The sequence below is a fragment of the Nerophis lumbriciformis genome, linkage group LG08 (genome assembly GCF_033978685.3).
Source record: "Nerophis lumbriciformis linkage group LG08, RoL_Nlum_v2.1, whole genome shotgun sequence".
Lineage (NCBI taxonomy): Eukaryota > Metazoa > Chordata > Actinopteri > Syngnathiformes > Syngnathidae > Nerophis > Nerophis lumbriciformis.
The window spans coordinates 48,523,382-48,542,767 of record NC_084555.2 but is presented as its reverse complement, the minus strand read 5'-3'; the positions used below and the strand labels follow the sequence as shown (position 1 = coordinate 48,542,767).

General features: G+C 42.7%; 1 protein-coding gene across 1 annotated transcript in view; it reads left to right on the top strand.

Moving 5' to 3' along the window:
• shank3a (SH3 and multiple ankyrin repeat domains 3a) overlaps positions 1-19,386 on the top strand; it is a 336,974-nt gene that overhangs the window by 302,305 nt on the left and 15,283 nt on the right. The window contains 5 exon segments of the mRNA XM_072913723.1: positions 3,245-3,372; positions 3,450-3,555; positions 7,742-7,777; positions 7,868-8,268; positions 8,321-10,329. Of these exon segments, the coding sequence (XP_072769824.1) occupies positions 3,245-3,372; positions 3,450-3,555; positions 7,742-7,777; positions 7,868-8,268; positions 8,321-10,329 (2,680 nt within the window).

The window sequence follows — 19,386 nt, the reverse complement described above, 5'->3', positions numbered from 1 at the left end:
AATGAGTTACTGTGGTCATCTAACGAGTTAATGTGGTCTTCTAATGAGTTACTATGGTCACCTAATGAGTTACTATGGTCATCTAATGAGTTACTATGTTCTTCTAATGAGTTACTGTGGTCATCTAATGAGTTACTATGGTCATCTAATGAGTTGCTATGGTCTTCTAATGAGTTGCTATGGTCTTCTAATGAGTTACTATGGTCATCTAATGAGTTACTATGGTCTTCTAATTAGTTACTATGGTCATCTAATGAATTACTATGGTCTTACTATGGTCATCTAATGAGTTACTATGGTCTTCTAATGAGTTACTATGGTCATCTAATGAGTTACTATGGTCATCTAATGAGTTACTGTGGTCATCTAACGAGTTAATGTGGTCTTCTAATGAGTTACTATGGTCACCTAATGAGTTACTATGGTCATCTAATGAGTTACTATGTTCTTCTAATGAGTTACTGTGGTCATCTAATGAGTTACTATGGTCATCTAATGAGTTGCTATGGTCTTCTAATGAGTTGCTATGGTCTTCTAATGAGTTACTATGGTCATCTAATGAGTTACTATGGTCTTCTAATTAGTTACTATGGTCATCTAATGACTTACTATGGTCATCTAATGAGTTACTATGGTCTTATAATTAGTTACTATGGTCATCTAATGAGTTACTGTGGTCTTCTAATGAGTTACTATGGTCATCTAATGAGTTACTATGGTCTTATAATTAGTTACTATGGTCATCTAATGAGTTACTGTGGTCTTCTAATGAGTTACTATGGTCATCTAATGAGTTACTGTGGTCATCTAATGAGTTACTATGGTCATCTAATGAATTACTATGGTCTTACTATGGTCATCTAATGAGTTACTATGGTCTTCTAATGAGTTACTATGGTCATCTAATGAGTTACTATGGACATCTAATGAGTTACTATGGTCATCTAATGAATTACTATGGTCATCGAATGAGTTACTATGGTCTTCTAATAAGTTACTATGGTCATCTAATGAGTTACTATGGTCATCTAATGAATTACTATGGTCTTACTATGGTCATCTAATGAGTTACTATGGTCTTCTAATGAGTTACTATGGTCATCTAATTAATTACTATGGTCTTACTATGGTCATCTAATGAGTTACTATGGTCTTCTAATGGGTTACTATGGTCATCTAATGAGTTACTATGGTCATCTAATGAGTTACTGTGGTCTTCTAATGAGTTACTATGGTCATCTAATGAGTTACTATGGTCATCTAATGAGTTACTATGTTCTTGTAATGAGTTACTGTGGTCATCTAATGAGTTACTATGGTCATTTAATGAGTTACTATGGTCTTCTAATGAGTTACTATGGTCATCTAATGAGTTACTGTGGTCATCTAATGAGTTACTATGGTCATCTAATGAGTTACTATGGTCTTCTAATGAGTTACTATGGTCTTCTAATGAGTTACTATGGTCATCTAATGAGTTACTGTGGTCATCTAATGAGTTACTGTGGTCATCTAATGAGTTACTATGGTCTTCTAATGAGTTACTATGGACTTCTAATGAGTTACTATGGTCATCTAATGAGTTACTATGGTCATCTAATGAGTTACTATGGTCTTCTAATGAGTTACTGAGGCCATCTAATGAGTTACTGTGATCATCTAATGAGTTACTGTGGTCATCTAATGAGTTACTATGGTCTTCTAATGAGTTACTGTGATCATCTAATGAGTTACTGTGGTCATCTAATGAGTTACTATGGTCTTCTAATGAGTTACTATGGTCTTTTAATGAGTTACTATGGTCATCTAATGAGTTACTATGGTCATCTAATGAGTTACTATGGTCTTCTAATGAGTTACTGTGGCCATCTAATGAGTTACTGTGGTCATCTAATGAGTTACTATGGTCATCTAATGAGTTACTGTGGTCATCTAATGAGTTACTATGGTCATCTAATGAGTTACTATGGTCATCTAATGAGTTACTATGATCTTCTAATTAGTTTTGTGGTCACTTAATGAGTTACTATGGTCATCTAATGAGTTACTGTGGTCATCTAATGAGTTACTGTGGTCATCTAATGAGTTACTATGATCTTCTAATTAGTTTTGTGGTCACCTAATGAGTTACTGTGGTCATCTAATGAGTTACTGTGGTCATCTAATGAGTGACAATGGTCATCTAATGAGTTACTGTGGTCATCTAATGAGTTACTATGGTCATCTAATTAGTTACTGTGGTCATCTAATGAGTTACTATGGTCATCTAATGAGTTACTGTGGTCATCTAATGAGTTACTATGGTCATCTAATGAGTTACTATGGTAATTTAATGAGTTACTATGGTCTTCTAATGAGTTACTATGGTCATCTAATGAGTTACTATTGTCATCTAATGAGTTACTATGGTCATCTAATGATTTACTATGGTAATCTAATGAGTTACTATGGTCATCGAATTAGTTACTATGGTCTTCTAATTAGTTACTATGGTCATCTAATGAGTTACTGTGGTCATCTAAAGAGTTACTATGGTCATCTAATTAGTTACTATGGTAATGTAAGTTACAGCAGCTCAGTCGAGGTACCAAGCAGTGTGGGTGGGGAGTGTTTCCACAGAGTGTTTCCAGAGCCTGAAATGTGGGTGTCAGGGACAGACGTGGAAGGAAAGTTCTAAAACTTAGTGATATATCACATATATCACATTGTAGGTGGTTTTTTTTTTACCCTTCACGTTCATATTTCACTGTTTTTGTTGCATTTTTTGATTGTAAAATATGTGAATGGAGAGGGGGTGTGAAGTTCATATGTTGTCAATATTCAGTGTTTTATCCTTTGTTGTTAATATTGTCCATTCAGTATAAAAATGTAAAATTCCATTCCGTTTTTTAAGGCGGTCTGTCATAACGTTTTTAGCATTTAACCAGACATTATTGTGAGGTTTTGTGCTAGTGTTATTAAAAATAGATATGCCGGCCCCCCGAGTCAAAATAATTGCCCAGGAGTGAGTTAGATAGTAATTATCAAACAACAATGCTATACTTGAAATTAAGCTGTAACTGTTTCCAAATGATGAGTCTTAATGACTTTTTTTTTGTGCACTAGCTGTACTTTTTAGTTTGTCTAGCACCTTCTGGCTGACTGCTTCTACAGTCTGGTCAATTGAAATGATAACGCACTAAACAGATCATTTGTTGTGTAAAAAAAGGATGCCTCCTTACTTAGTTCCGGCTAATCTCAACAGAGAGGCTGGACGAGATGTTGGCGTCCCAGGAGTCCGCGCTGCGTTCGCAACCCTCAGAAACGGACTACAGATCAGCCACGGTCAAACAGCGGCCCACCAGCAGGAGAATAACGCCAGCAGAGATCAGTGTGAGTGTGAGTGTGAGCATCCACACCTGCTGATCTAGTCAGGAAATACTCACCTGTGTCTTTGCGTCTGCCTGCAGTCACTGTTTGAGCGACAAGGAATGACGCTGCACGGAGGTCTTCACCCGGCCATGGAGAGAGGACACATACCCTTATCTAGGGGCGTGTCCAGGACCAAGTCATTTGGTAAAACAATCACCTATCCTGTTCATTGTCAAGTAAGGTGAATCATGTTTACCTGATAGATTGATTGAAACTTTTATTAGTAGATTGCACAGTACATATTCCGTACAATTGACCACTAAATGGTAACACCCGAATAAGTTTTTCAAGTTGTTTAAGTCGAGGTCCAGGTTAATCAATTCATGGTAGCAATAAGCCTGCAATAAGAGACACGCATTTTCATAGAGCAAGGGTTGGCAATTATCATACTTGCCAACCCTCCCAAATTTTCCGGGAGACTCCCGAATTTCAGTGTCTCTCCCGGGACAACCATTCTCCCGAATTTCTCCCGATTTCCAGTCGGACTTAAGGCACGCCCCCTCCAGGTCCGTGCTGACCTGAGTGAGGACAGCCAAAAAGTAACCACAGAACAATATACCGTAGTATAGTGTTCTGTGGTTACTTTTTGGTTGGCCAACGGTTTACGTTGTATTGCCCACCCTGACGGCAAGTGTGGGAGTCGGTTCTGAAGTATGAAGTAAAGAGACGTAACTTCGTCACCTCGCCTGGTTATTGATTCCAACCCAGGATATTACACTGCCCATACCTATGCTCCTTCAAAGGCTGTGCTACTGGCTGCAAAGCATTGCACTTTCAAATACAACAATGAGTAGAGAGGAGTGTTATGTGTGTATATGTGTAAATAAATGAACACTGAAATTCAAGTATTTATTTTATTTATATATATGATAAATTACATATTGTCGGAGGCAGATATTTACATATATGCGAATTTAAGTGTTACTTCTTTTATTTCATAATCATATTACAAAACAGCTAGTGTTTTTCTTCCAATTGTGGTCTTTTGGTTGTCTGCAAAAACTGTGTGCTTAACCTTGAGTGAGGAATGTAAGAAAGAGAGATAATGGGCATGTGTTTTGGCTGGAGGGACATGACTGCCAGGGTGGGAGGAAGAGAGACTTAAGAGTGGAGAGGGTTTTTCGGGGGGGGCAGACCATCTTGGCGGCGCGATTGAATGTTCTATGCTGGACTGGTCTCAATGTATATGCAAAGCTTTGCAAATATATTACAAAATATCTATTCTGTCTCTGGTGGTTTTTCTACTCCGCTTTAAGTGTCGTAAAGAGCTTTGGAGCGACTTGTGACTTGAATTCCCTGGGAGGAACAACTGGCCCAAACGCAACAATATAGATACTCCTCCCCCCTTAACCCCGCCCCACGGCCCCGCACCTCCCGACCCCGCCCCCCTCAACCCCCAAATCTCCCGAATTTGGAGGTCTCAAGGTTGGCAAATATGGCAATTATTTGGACTCGGGGGGACATATTTACAGAAAAAAAAGTGTATGTACATATATATACTGTATATCTATATATATATATATATAGATATAGATATATATATATATATATATATATATATATATATATATGTGTGTGCTTGGGTCCTATTTTTAGGAACACTAACAAAAAAACCTCACAATAATGTCTGATTGAAAGCTAGAAACGTTATGACTGACCGCCTTAAAAAAACGGAATGGAATTTTACTTCTTTTTTTTTACTGAATGAGACACCCAGAATGTACATGAAAATAAAGAATGTGGGATTTACAATATTAACTATGAAGGATAAAACACTGAATATTGACAACATATGAACATCACACCCCCTCTCAATCGACATTTTATAATCAACAAAAATGCAACAAACACAGTGAAATATAAAGGCCATCCATCCATCCATCCATCTTCTTCCGCTTATCCGAGGTCGGGTCGCGGGGGCAGCAGCCTAAGCAGGGAAGCCCAGACTTCCCTCTCCCCATCCACTTCGTCCAGCTCTTCCCGGGGGATCCCGAGGCGTTCCCAGGCCAGCCGGGAGACATAGTCTTCCCAACGTGTCCTGGGTCTTCCCCGTGCCCAAAACACCTCCCGAGGGAGGCGAACGGGTGGCATCCTGACCAGATGCCTGAACCACCTCATCTGGCTCCTCTCGATGTGGAGGAGCAGCGGCTTTACTTTGAGCTCCCCCCGGATGACAGAGCTTCTCACCCTATCTCTAAAGGAGAGCCCTGCCACCCGGCGGAGGAAACTCATTTCGGCCGCTTGTACCCGTGATCTTGTCCTTTCGGTCATAACCCAAAGCTCATGACCATAGGTGAGGATGGGAACGTAGATCGACCGGTAAATTGAGAGCTTTGCCTTCCGGCTCAGCTCCTTCTTCACCACAACGGATCGATACAGCGTCCGCATTACTGAAGACGGCGCACCGATCCGCCTGTCGATCTCACGATCCACTCTTCCCTCACTCGTGAACAAGACTCCGAGGTACTTGAACTCCTCCACTTGAGGCAGGGTCTACTCCCCAACCTGGAGATGGCACTCCACCCTTTTCCGGGGCGAGAACCATGAACTCGGACTTGGAGGTGCTGATTCTCATCCCAGTCGCTTCACACTCGGCTGCGAACCGATCCAGCGAGAGCTGAAGATCCTGGCCAGATGAAGCCATCAGGACCACATCATCTGCAAAAAGCAGAGACCTAATCCTGCAGCCACCAAACCGGATCCCCTCAACGCCTTGACTGCGCCTAGAAATTCTGTCCATAAAAGTTATGAACAGAATCGGTGACAAAGGGCAGCCTTGAAAAGTCCAACCCTCACTAAAAACGTGTCCGACTTACTGCCGGCAATGCGGACCAAGCTCTGACACTGATCATACAGGGAGCGGACCGCCAAAATCAGACAGTCCGATACCCCATACTCTCTGAGCACTCCCCAGAGGACTTCCCGAGGGACACGGGAAGTCCGAAATATGAAGGCAAAGGTTAAAAAAAAAAACACCTACAATCTGATATATCTGATACATCACTAAGCTTTAGAAGTTTGTTGTAAAAATCTCCTTCCACGTCTGTCCCTGACACCCACATTTCTGGCTCTGGAAACACTCTGTGGAAACACTCCCCACCCACACTGCTTGGTGCCTCGTCTGAGCTGCTGTGACTGACAATACCATAGTAACTAATTACTCATTAGATGACCATAGTAACTACCGGTACTTAGATTACCAGAGTAACTAGTATATCATGCAGATTCCAACCATTGAAATACTTAGTATAGTTGAAGACTTACGGTCATTAGAAAACATCACTGCACATCATAATGGCAGCTACACTTTCCATCTTAAAGATCTAAAAAAATGATTTAGTAATGTCCGGCGGGCCAGATTGAAAAGCTTATCAGGCCGCATGTGGGCCCCGGGCCTTAATGTGCCCAGGTCTGCAATAGAAAGTACTGAAGATGATATTAGTGTAAGTGTAAACTACAATACTGTCTTAGTAATGCCTCTCTATCAGTGGCAATCAGCTATATCCATCCATTTTCTACCGTTTGTCCCTCTCGGGGTCGCGGAGGGTGCTGGAGCCTATACCAGCTGCAGGTACACCCTGGACAAGGAAGGCGGGGTACACCCTGGATAAGTGCCCACCTCATGGCAGTGCCAACACCGATAGACAACATTAGGGAGCATTTGGTGTTGCCAATCAGCCTATCAGGTGCATGTCTTTGGAGGTGGGAGGGGCCTATCCCCAGGTGCATGTCTTTGGAGGTGGGAGGAAGCTGGAGTACCCGCAGGTGGAAAGGTTAATACAAATGTATGATGTGTATTGGGATATATTGTGGTTGTCGAGCATCGCACGTTTCTGTGATGCAGCTCTCGTATTGGATGTCACTTGATCATACAGCTGTACCTAATAGACCAGGTGTGGCCATTACGTCTATCGCTAGGTACCGGTCGATGGTGGAGGGTGTGTCAGTCCATCGCCAGCCAGGCATTAAAAAATAGACCTAAAAATGAGCGATCATCAATCTTCACCAAGACGTCACTTTGGTCACTTGATTGACATTCACGGCACCCGAGGGTCTTGTGAGATGATGCTGGCTGCAAAAAGGTCTCTTTCATAAATAAATCAAAATAAATTATACATATCCCTTCCACTTGGCCAATTGAAAAGTAGCTGGCCTGCAGAAAAAGAGTGGTCTAAAAAGACATAGCTCCACTGTAACAACACTGATTTGACAAAGTTGTGGAAGGAAATGTTTGATGGACGAGCTTTCAACAGCAGCTGGGAGTTCACAGTTTAACAGAAGGTCCATTTTTCTGTAATACTCGTCCCTAAATATTGTGTGTGCTTCTTAGGTGCCACTGAGGAGGATCGTCTAGCCGCCCTGGCAGGTGAGCATCGCTTTCCGCGCAGTTCCTCCATGACCGACAGCCTGCGAGAACTCCCGCAGCTTCATCCCATCCCTCCGCCTCCGCAAACAGCACCGCCTCCACCTCCGTATTACTTGGACACGGGACCGCCGCCAGCGTTCTGCCCGCCGCCTCCCCCATCCAGGACCCAGAGTCAGGGCCACGAACCAGGAGGACGCTCCAGCTTTAAGCCTTCCTCCTTGGACCTGCCGTATGAGTCGGCACAACGGCAGACCACGCAGCTAGAGAGGCAGAAAAAAGCCCGCTCCATGATCATCCTTCAAGACTCTTCACATTTACCCGTGGAACCCACAGAAATCCCCCGTCCTTCTGCTGCTCCGCCACCAGAGCGAATAAAAAGGAAGGGACGGGTCATTGACAACCCCTATGCCAATGTGGGCCAATTTAGCATTGGACTGTACACACCTACCAAGCCTCAGCGGAAGAAAAGCCCCCTGGTGAAGCAGCTACAGGTAAGTTGTATTTACGTGTAAATACTCTGCTTGATGTATGTTATTGTTGCAGGTGGAGGATGCACAAGAAAAAGCAAGTATGGCCTTAGCCCACTCCCGAGAAAGCTCACCCTCAGGACGACACTTACGCACCAGCCGTGCAGACTACTACCAGCAGCAGCTAATGGCCGAGCGTTTGCGGGCCCAAGGAGAAGCCATGTTTCAGGGTAAGGGCCCGTTCGCCGCTGCAATCGCTGGAGCAGTGAAAGACCGTGAACGACGCCTGGAGGAGCGACGGAAATCCACTGTCTTCCTTTCCGTGGGAACAATGGAGGGTGCGTCCTCAGAGGTCCCCTCTTTTACGCAGTCTCACTCTATAGATGAGCGTATACTCACCCGGGAGCTGGGCCAGTTGCCACCTCCTGCCTTGGCCTTGAGCCCCTCACCCAGCGGGACCACCTTTATCCATCCACTTACAGGAAAGCCCCTGGATCCCAACTCCCCTTTGGCTCTTGCGCTGGCCGCCAGAGAAAGGGCGCTGACCTCCCAGAGCCAGTCTCCAACAAGCAGCCCTGAACCACGAACTAAACAGGAGCGGGTGGGCCCGGGTGTAATGTTCATTGACACTCAGACCAAAGAGTCTCCACATGGAGAAGGTCCACCCACATCTCCTTCTTTTACATCTCAAGGCTCCAAGGCTCCAATATCAGTATTAGTCCCTCAGCCCACCAAACCACAGTGGGCCGCATCACCATCAAGTCTGTCATTCCACCAGGAGATGGAGACCCAGATAGAAGACAGGAAGGAGGAGACGCTTGAAGATAAAAAAAGCATGTTGATCAGTATTATGGACACGTCCCAGCAGAAGACGGCAGGGCTAATTATGGTACACGCTACCAGCAATGGCCAAGCTGGTCAAGAACTACAACAGACACCTGTCCCGACATCCAAAGAACTAAGCAAATCTCAATTAAGTCCAAGGACTAAGTCCCCAAGTCCCACAGTCCCTGTGCCCCAGCCTCAGAGTCCACATGCTGCCAGCTTTGCTCAAGAGAAGGGTCTGGTTCAGGGAAGCTCGGAGGAGGACATGGATCCATACACGGTGACGTTGCCCCCCGCCTTGTTGTCCTCCAGTGACGAGGAGACACGAGAGGAGCTGCGTAAGATTGGTTTTGTTCCACCGCCTAATGAGTTCTCGAATGGACTGCTTGCACAGGCCAAGGGTATTCCACCATCCCCAAGCAAACCTATGGCATCTTCCCCCACCACCCCTCCAACACCTACACCCAAGACACCTTTAACTCCAACCACCCAGCCTCAGCCCCCCCATCTCCCACCACCACCCAGCACAGCAGCTGTCTCAGGGAAACCCTCGGACCCTCTAGAGCCCCCGCCTGTGTGTGAGTCTGGCTCTGCAGCCGATTCAGGCGTGGAGGAGGCAGACACGCGCAGCTCCAGCGAGCGAGAACGAGACCACCACCTTGAGACCACCAGCACTGTCTCCACAGTTTCCAGCATGTCCACGCTGTCCTCAGAAAGCGGTGAACCTGCCGACACACACACCACACACACTTCCTATGCCGACGGGCAGACTTTTGTGCTCGACAAACCGCCAGTGCCTCCCAAGCCCCGACTTAAGTCCCACATAGGAGGCAGTAAAGGCCCTGTCACCTTCAGGGACCCTCTGCTGAAGCAGAGTTCTGACAGTGAGCTGCTGTCACAGCAACAGGCTGCCGCACTGGCTGCGGCGGTGGCCGGAGGAGGCGGGCTTCCCCCAGGCGGTTCGGCCTCAGTGACTGGACTCGCTCCCACCAAGCCGCGCTACCTCTTCCAGCGGCGATCCAAGCTGTGGGGGGACCCGATGGAGCCTCGCGGGCCAGGGGTGGGGCTGGGTATTGGGAGTTTGGGAAACCTAGGTGGGCTGGGACTAGGGCTGGGTGCTGATGAAGGAGCAAAACCCTTCGTGATGGGGGAGCTCAGTTCTCGATTGCAGCAGCTAAATAAAGACACAAGGTCCCTGGGAGAGGAGCCCCTGGGAGCATCGCTTGACCCTGGGAGGAAGTCTCCTGTAGCAGGTGCCCGGTAAGAGTCCGTTTATTGTCAAATATGGAAATGTCTGACAGTCTGTTTGAAGCACATGACGCTCAGCTGGGTTTGAAACTACGCCATGTCTGAAAGTACAACATTATATTTCTGCAGATGTGAGGACACCGGAGAGAGTAGTAGCTGCTAGGGTAAACTTTTTTTTATAACATTGTTTCCTAACCAGCCTGTAAACTAATCCCTTATATGCAGTTTGGTTTCATTTCACTCCTACTTCAATACTGTATGTCCTCGACAGTGGTTTGACTTGAAGACATCAATAAATGCCACACCTCCTTGCTTCTCTCAACCAATCAAGTGTTGCTTATTTCAACATAAGATGTAGTGTGTACCAAGCTTTGAGAGCGGACCACTAGTTTCTACTTGATACTCTTATTATGATCATTTTTTGGAATAGATGAGGACATGTCCTGACAAGCCACTAGGAGAGGAAATACAGTAGATGTGTCACCTTGTTTGCATCACCCTCTAGTCTTTGGATCCCTTTGGACTCTTTATGGATTTGTAGAGATGACATTGAGGTGCAGGCCTTGTTTCCATAGTTACCGCTTTACTCTCTTTGTACTGCACTTCCAGTAGACTTTGTGTGCGTGTGTGTGTGTGTGTGTGTGTGTTCTTGTATTTCTAGCCTTCTTGAGACATGAAGAAGGAAAAGTGTCTTCCATATGAGGAGGTGACATAAATCATGGTCCCAATAACATTGCATCTAATAGACAATGTCTCATTTGCACCCCTGCTGGTTTAAAATGAGGGTGGTCCCAAAAAGGAGGGATTTTTCAAATGGACTGTGTGTGTCGCTTTTAAAAAGTGCTCCCCCTCTGGTTAACATATGAAATAACAAGTGTGTGTAAGAAATTGAAATGCGCCCACTTTGGACAAAATTCATTTAAAAAAAAATAAATAAATATGTATGTAGAGACATACTGTAATAACTTGAAGTAAATAATGAATATTAAAAAACAATTACAAACAAATATTAAAACATAAAAAAATAATTAAAAGCTTACCTTTTGTATATTTGCATAGTTTGAATATATTATTAACCCTTGTGTAATGTTCATATTGTTGTTACTCAGCCAGCGTTTGTGAGTCTGATGGACATACTTGCCAACCTTGAGACCTCCGATTTCGGGAAGTGGGGGTGTGGGGGCGTGGTCGGGGGCGGGCCAGGGCGTGGTTGGGGGTGTGGTTAAGAGGGGAGGAGTATATTGACAGCTAGAATTCACCAAGTCAAGTATTTCATACATATACATACATATATATATATATATATATATATATAGATATCTACATCCTGAAAATATGCAAACAAAACTGTTTAGATAATTGATACTTCAAACATGCATAAATAAATATTAAGGAATATAACATAACTTGGCTTCTGAGAGTTTCAAAATGTAATGAATAAAATGCTAAAGTTGTTGATAAACAAGCAATTATTTTAATAATTAAATATGGTCATTTTAAATGAATTATTATGATAATTTAAAATCAATTATTTCAAATATGTTTATTTTAATGTATAATTCTATGGCTGGATGTAATAAGGAGTCACAAAAAAATACAATTAATTTTGATGTTTTTAGCAAAATATAGTAAAAATGTTTTTTTTTTTTTTTTTTTTAAATGAATAAATATATTTATTTTTAGGTAAAATAAACATAATAATATAATTTATCTCTAGTCTGGATGATTTAGTTCTTGTCACTCTGTTGTCCTCCCGTCATGAAAAAAAACTGTCCTCACTCAGGTCCGCATGGAGCTGGAGGGGGCGTGGCTTCCAGCTCCGGCTGAAAATCGGGAGATTTTCGGGAGAATATTTGTCCCGGGACGTTTTCGGGAGAGGCGCTGAATTTCGGGAGTCTCCCGGGAAATTCGGGAGGGTTGGCAAGTATGCTGATGGGCCCGTTGCATTTTGTGGCTTTTAATGCCTCACAATCAAACATTTTTATGTTAAAATACTGAACCGATGTTTACCTTATCCCAATAAACATCTGTTCAGTATTTTAACATAAAAGTGTTTGATTGTGAGGCATTAAAGGCCACAAAATGCAACGGGTCCATCAGACCCACAAACGCTGGCTGAGTAACAACAATATGAACGTTGCACGGAAAATTTCTCTGCCAGTTTCTGCATCCCACAGGGTATCTTCTTTTGTGTTTCTGCACCTGTGGTTCCCACACAAGGTTGCAACATTGTTTGTCAACACTGTCTGCTCTCATTTTCTCGCACATTTGACCCTCTGATGTTCTGTGTACCTACACCCCGTCCTCCTCCTGTCTAAGCCTGCTGTGTATGTGTGTGTGTGTGGTACACAGAACATCAATTTCCACACTTCTATTAGCCCCGGGTCCAGTGGACCCGGACATCTTATATGTAATAGAAATGTGTAGGTGGGGTGTATGGTGTGTGGTCATTAAATATGTATTCTGATATATGTTCTTCACAGAAAATGAGCCAAAGCCAGTGAGTCTCAGTTTGAAAAATTAATTAATTGTATCATTTTTCTTTTAATAAAAAATTAAAACGGGTCCCACAGACCCGAACACCACACAAGGGTGTAAATACAAATATTTATATATCTAGAAAGGGTGGTCCTAAAGAGGTGGGCATATTTCTCAGGTCTCAAAAAGGTGAAAAATACCAGAGTGTGTGTGTGTGTGTGTGTGTGTGTACGTGATGAATGAGTGGATGCAAACAAGGAGTGTGTTGGGTGCCCACCTAGAGTCCTGCTAGTAGCTATGACCTTCATCCTAGAGTCCTGCTAATAGCGATGACCTTCACCCTCCATCCCTGAGCTTCTCCCTGGTGGTGGTTGACGTATGTGGAGTGATACATCCTTACATCCACCGCTGGTGGCTGATAAACATTCATGGTGTCGACAGCTGTATCAGCAAGAAGTGTCAAGGATGGATTTTCAGACATATTTAAACATGTCTCTCTAGTCATGAATAAAAAGGGCATAATTACACATTTAACTAGCCATGTTATTATCCCTGACTCCGCCTGCAGTGAACATTCCTCTTAATCAGAACAAAAACCTAACCTTGTTTTTTGAACTGGAAAAATTTTCCCGAAATTCCAGGAATTCCTTAATACCATTTCTCATTTAAAAATGTCACTATTTCAACATTTCTCAACCGTTTTGAAAAATTCCAACACCAACCATTTTAACTCTTTCAGAACATTCAAGTTTTTTTTTACCATTTTCCCCAAAAATTCCCATGAAATTCCCATTGAAATGAATGGGACATTCTTCAAAGTGTTTTTTTATCCAACTTAAACCGTTCCAACTCCAAAATATTCAGCCTGTTCAAAATTGTGTGCTCTCGTTCAACAACGTAAAAAAAAATTCCCGGATTTCCAAGAGTTACCAGTTTTCAGGGACATTTCCCCCATTCAAAATGAATTTTCCATTTTTCAACCTATTCAAATTATTTCCAAAGTCAACACATTCCACTCATCCAACTAACAACTTTCCAGGTTCTAAAACCAAATTCCCTTTTTCCTGGAAATTCAAACTTCAACATTCAACTATTCTTACATTCATACTAGGGATGTCCCGATCCAGGTTTTTGCACTTCCGATCCGATACCGATATTGTTTTTGCACTTCCGATCCGATACCGATACTGACCGATACCGATACTGACCGATAATGGCCTATCCGAGCATGTATTAAAGTTTAAAGTTATTTAGCCTACTTAGTTGTCAGAATCATGTTGAAAAGGGTTTTAGTACTCTTGATAACAACTAGCCAGCTGAATTAGGGGAGTTTGAATAATACACAATGGTTGGTAACAAGAAACTGACCTGTTTATTCAAGGATAAACACAAAATAGACAAAATTATACATGACAAACAGAAATGGCATCAATGAAACAAGGGCTGGGCGATATGGCCTTTTTTTAATATTGCGATATTTTAAGGCCATATTGCGATACACGATATATATCTCGATATTTTGCCTTAGCCTTGAATGAACACTTGATGCATATAATCACAGCAGTATGATGATTCTGTGTGTTTTGATTGATTGATTGAGACTTTTATTAGTAGGTTGCACAGTGAAGTACATATTCCGTACAATTGACCACTAAATTGTAACACCCCAATAAGTTTTTCAACTTGTTTAAGTCGGGGTCCACTTAAATTGATTCATGATACACATATATACTATCAGATATATACTATCATCATAATACAGTCATCACACAAGATAATCACATTGAATTATTTACATTATTTATAATCCAGGGTGTGGAGGGGGGCGCCGGATGTAAGTGTCAAAAAGACAGCCAAAAGAGTTTGATATGAGAATAAATCTAAAGTTAAAATATCGGGTAGAAATGCATCCATTTGCAGGAAATGTAGTCTTGATTTTCAACATTTTCTTTCAAGGCTTGCATGTCTACATTAAAACATTCTTCTTCATACTGCATTAATATATGCTACTTTTAAACTTTCATGCAGAGAAGGAAATCACAACTAAAAAAATCACTAATTTTTTCATACGGTGTTGATCTGGAAATTTTTGCCTCTGCATTTTGATGGTGTGGACGTGTGGCACCGAATGGAGATAAGCGTCTCGACAGACGTTATAATATTTGAACAATGATGACGAAAACTGTTTTCTCTGTCGTGTCGGTGTGTCGAAAATTGTTATGCGCTTATTTTTTTTATTTGATTTTGTGCGTGGCATATAATTGCTATGCGCAGAGGACGTTTAAACAGTGCGCAATTGCACAAGCGCGCACCTTAGAGATAACGTTGGTCACACGGCTGCGCTAGCATCACAGTTAACGTTAGCCATGCTGCTACCTCTCTGCTCGGGGAGGGCTTATACGCATGTGACGTATGACGTGACATTATGTGACGTATGACGTGACAGTATGTGACGTGTGTAAGAAGGTGCGCTTGCTGTCTGTGAGAGGGAGACACAGAAAAGAGTGAGAAGAGCCTGTCGTGTAATGCCAGCAGCTAAAAGCAACTGCGTTAGAATCCACAGACCTGTGGATGTGTTGAAGGTGTGCTGGAAAATGCGGAACGGAAATTATAGGGAGCAGCAGAAAAGTGGAATGTACTATTTAAATAGGTGCGTTGGAAAACACGGAGCAGAGGGTTTTTTTTTAAACTGGATCTGGATCGGCATTTTCCCATGCCTTGCCGATACGTATTTTTTTGCAAATATCGGCGGCCGATCCGATCCAAATATCGGATCGGGACATCCCTAATTCATACTACATTCTGTCAGCATTTCAGTTCAACTTCAGCATTGGAGCATTCACACCTCATCTAGTTTATTACCAGTTTCACATTTACATCAATCTTGGCTCCGCCCACACTCAATGACAGAAACAAACATTTTGCCCATCTGTATATCGCTATTCTACTTGTGGCTGGGGTGCCAAATCTGGCCCAGGTTCAGTTCTAAACTGTGGAGACAAACATTTTTGCAGCAGAGTCCTAAAACCACGAGAGAGCAGAACTTGGACCGCTGATCCTTGCACTGGCATTTGAGCCTTCCTAGCAAACACGTACTGGGTTCCAAACTTGTGCTTTACATATACCCCTTTAAGTCCTCTCCTTTTTGGCAGGTCATGTGATCCACATAACCAAGGTGTTGTCACGTAGTCATTTGTTCAACTTCTTTAGCTCCTTTCTTTTTGTTCATATTCACCTGGTGGCCCTGGAGTTCCATTCAAATCCCTTTTTGCAGCAGATACCGTATCACGAGAGTGCTGTCATCTTTTCTGCAGAAGGTCTCTAAAAAAGAATACTGTAAATCTGGCAAAATAAATCAACCACAATAAAATGTCTACTGTAGAGGACGCTAGTTCTGCGGAATGTACAAAATAAGAATAGTGAAGGGAGACGTCCTTAGTTTTCCAGAAAATAATTCTGTTGGTGCAGGCCAGGGATGTGAAAGTGGTTTTGATTGAGGGCCACATGGCAGTTATGGCTGCCATCAACAGACAGGAATTTTAATTATATACATGGTTTTAAGTAGACTGTCCATTTTACAGTAAAAACTTTACATTTATAAAATTTTACTATAAAAGTGTTTTTTATTTTTATTTTTTTTACAACATTTTACAGTAAATGGAAAAAAGTAGCACTGTTTTTTGGGGTGTTTATGGAAAAAGCTGGCAGCTTAGTTGGCAGAATGTTTGTGTTAAATTGACATTGTTCATGGAAAAACTGTACGAGTAATTTTTTTATTCTGGCAACTTAGCTGCCAGTTTTTTTTACCGTAAAAACAAATATTTCCATTTACAGTAATACACCGTTAAAAACAAGATTTTACAGTCAAAAACTGGCAGCTCAGTCAACAGAATTTTAAGGCAAAAAACAGTAGAAGTTTTTTTCAATGTACAGTAATATGCTGTAAAGAACAACGTAACATGTATTGTCATTTTTATTCATTTCATGGGTAGTTTGCTGTAAAGTGAAGTATTTTTATTTAGACAAAAACATGTTTGGAAAGTATGATAATATACTGTAGTATTAGTTGCAATATTGGATACTATTAAAGTTGAAAAGGTATGCAATTTTAAGCAGTAAATATATATTTTCTGTCAAAATGACATTTAGTGAGAAAATATGAAGTAATTTATTGACACATATCATTTCCAGGTGTTTGCGGGCCAGATAAAATGATGTGGCGGGCCAGATCTGGCCCCCGGGCCTTGACTTTGACACCTGTGATTCAAGTTTAGACAAAATCTTGTCAGACTTTGACGGATTCCCTGCTAAAGGATCTTAAAGTTGTTTGTGTCACTGCCGTGTTGTTCAAACTGACACATTGTGTGTTTGCCATTCCGTTTTCAGAGGATCAACTCCGTTTTTTTAATGTGCAATTTGTTGAGATTGAAGTAGGGCAGGGGTCGGCAACCTTTACCAGTCAAAGAGCCATTTTGACCAGTTTCACAAATTATAGAAAACAATGGGAGCCGCAAAAACTTTTGAAATTTTAAATGAAATAACACAGCATACAAAGTTTTTTTTTGCTTTGTGCTATGTATAAATCAGGGGTCTCAGACACGCTGCCCACACCTTTATATGGAATTTTTAAGCTGGTGCGGCACGCGAGTTTTATGTGAATAGCGCTTGTCAGCGTCATGCATGCCGTGATGGTACAGCATATAGCGCCCACTACAACCAACTGATCATCCACATGTTGTATGGGGCTTCCGCTTGCTCACGTAGGTGACAGCAAGGCATACTTACTCAACAACCACACAGGTTACACTGACGGTGGCGGTATAAAAAAAACTTTAACACTCTTACTAATAATGCGCCACACTGTAAACCCACATCAAACAAGAATGACAAACACATTTCGGGAAAACATCTGCACCGTAACACAACATAAACACAACAGGACAAATACCCAGAATCCCATGCAGCCCTAACTCTTCCGGGATACGTTATACACCCCCGCTACCAAACCCCGCCCACCTCAACCGTCGCACAGAGAGAGAGAGGGGGGGAGGGGGGGGGGGGGGGGGGGGGGGTTGATGTGTGAGGGAGCAGGCTTGGGGTAGGGGCGGGGTTTGGTGGTAGCAGAGGTGTATAATGTATCCCGGAAGAGCTAGGGCTGCATGGGATTCTGGGTGTTTGTTCTGTTGTGTTTATGTTGTGTTAAGGTGCATATGTTCTCCCGAAATGTGTTTGTCATTCTTGTTTGGTTTTGGTTCAAAGTGTGGCGCATTATTAGTAAGAGTGTTAAAGTTGTTTTATATGGTCACCGTCAGTGTGTGGCTGTTGACCAAGTATGCCTTGCTGTCACGTACGTGTGCAAGCAGGCGATGTATATTGTATAACAATTGTTAGGCTGGCACGCTGGTAATACAGATTGTAGAGGGCGCCGAATGTTGCACCATCATAGCACGCCCTTATTATATCTGTAAGGGTGAAAATCGGTGAATATTGATCCCGGGAGTTTTCTGCGAGAGGCACTGAAATCCGGAAGTCTCACGGGAAAATTGGGGGGTTCAGCAAGTAAGCTGCTGAGCCGCATCAGAGTGATCAAAGAGCCGCATGCGGCTCCGGAGCCGCGGGTTGCCGATCCCTGAAGTAGGGGAAGTAGTGAAGCTTGTTCCTATTTAAATTAATCCATTCCTGAAGATTGAATAGAACTTTATTCACGAGGCATCTAAAGATAGATGGATAGATAGATAGATAGATAGATAGATAGATAGATAGATAGATAGATAGATAGATAGATAGATAGATAGATAGATAGATAGATCTTTATTGTCATTGCACAAGTACAACGAAACTTTGTTTTCAGCACAAACCCGTTCAAGATTAGACAAACAAACAGTGTACAGGGTTACAGAACAGGAACGCTGATGGGTCGCCACAAGGCGCCCCGTAAAAGATGGGGAAAAAGGTAAAACGCTGGGGAAAGATGAGTGAAAAAATACAATCTAGACTAGGCTCCTAATGGGGCCCAGTCTGGAGTGGGAAAAAATCTCCATAGCAAAGCACATATACATATTACAACGTACATCTCGAGATATCTAGCAACAGAGGGAAGGGAGTGCGGGGTCATGTTGGTAGGCCGCAGCTCTCAGGCGCTGAACATCCTTTCATCACCTCTATGGGATTTGCGTCGAGGGCGTTGGGTTGGATGCATGTTTGTGTGTAAGCTTGCAGTGTGTCTCTGTTCCGCGGCCTTGATCTTGTACAGTCGCTAGTCCAAAGTCAACAACAACAGGTGTGTGTCCATGAGAGACAAGAAGGGAGTTTGTTGTGTCTTCGCCGCACTGTCCTTCGGGAGAGTCTCGAAGCCAGGGAAACAATCCAAGTTAGAATGTTTTGTATGCGAGTGAAAATAAAATTTGCTTTTCACTCTAAATTGTCTATGACTGGTCCTCAAAAATCCTGCGGGGCAGACAGTCCAATGTTATCCAAATCACAAGAGTGTCCACAGTTCTTCCCGCATCCTCCAATCCTTTGTGGCAGTTTTGGGGTACTTTGAAGACTGCCAGTAACTTCCAATTTGTCGACAAACCAGAGTAACGCTTA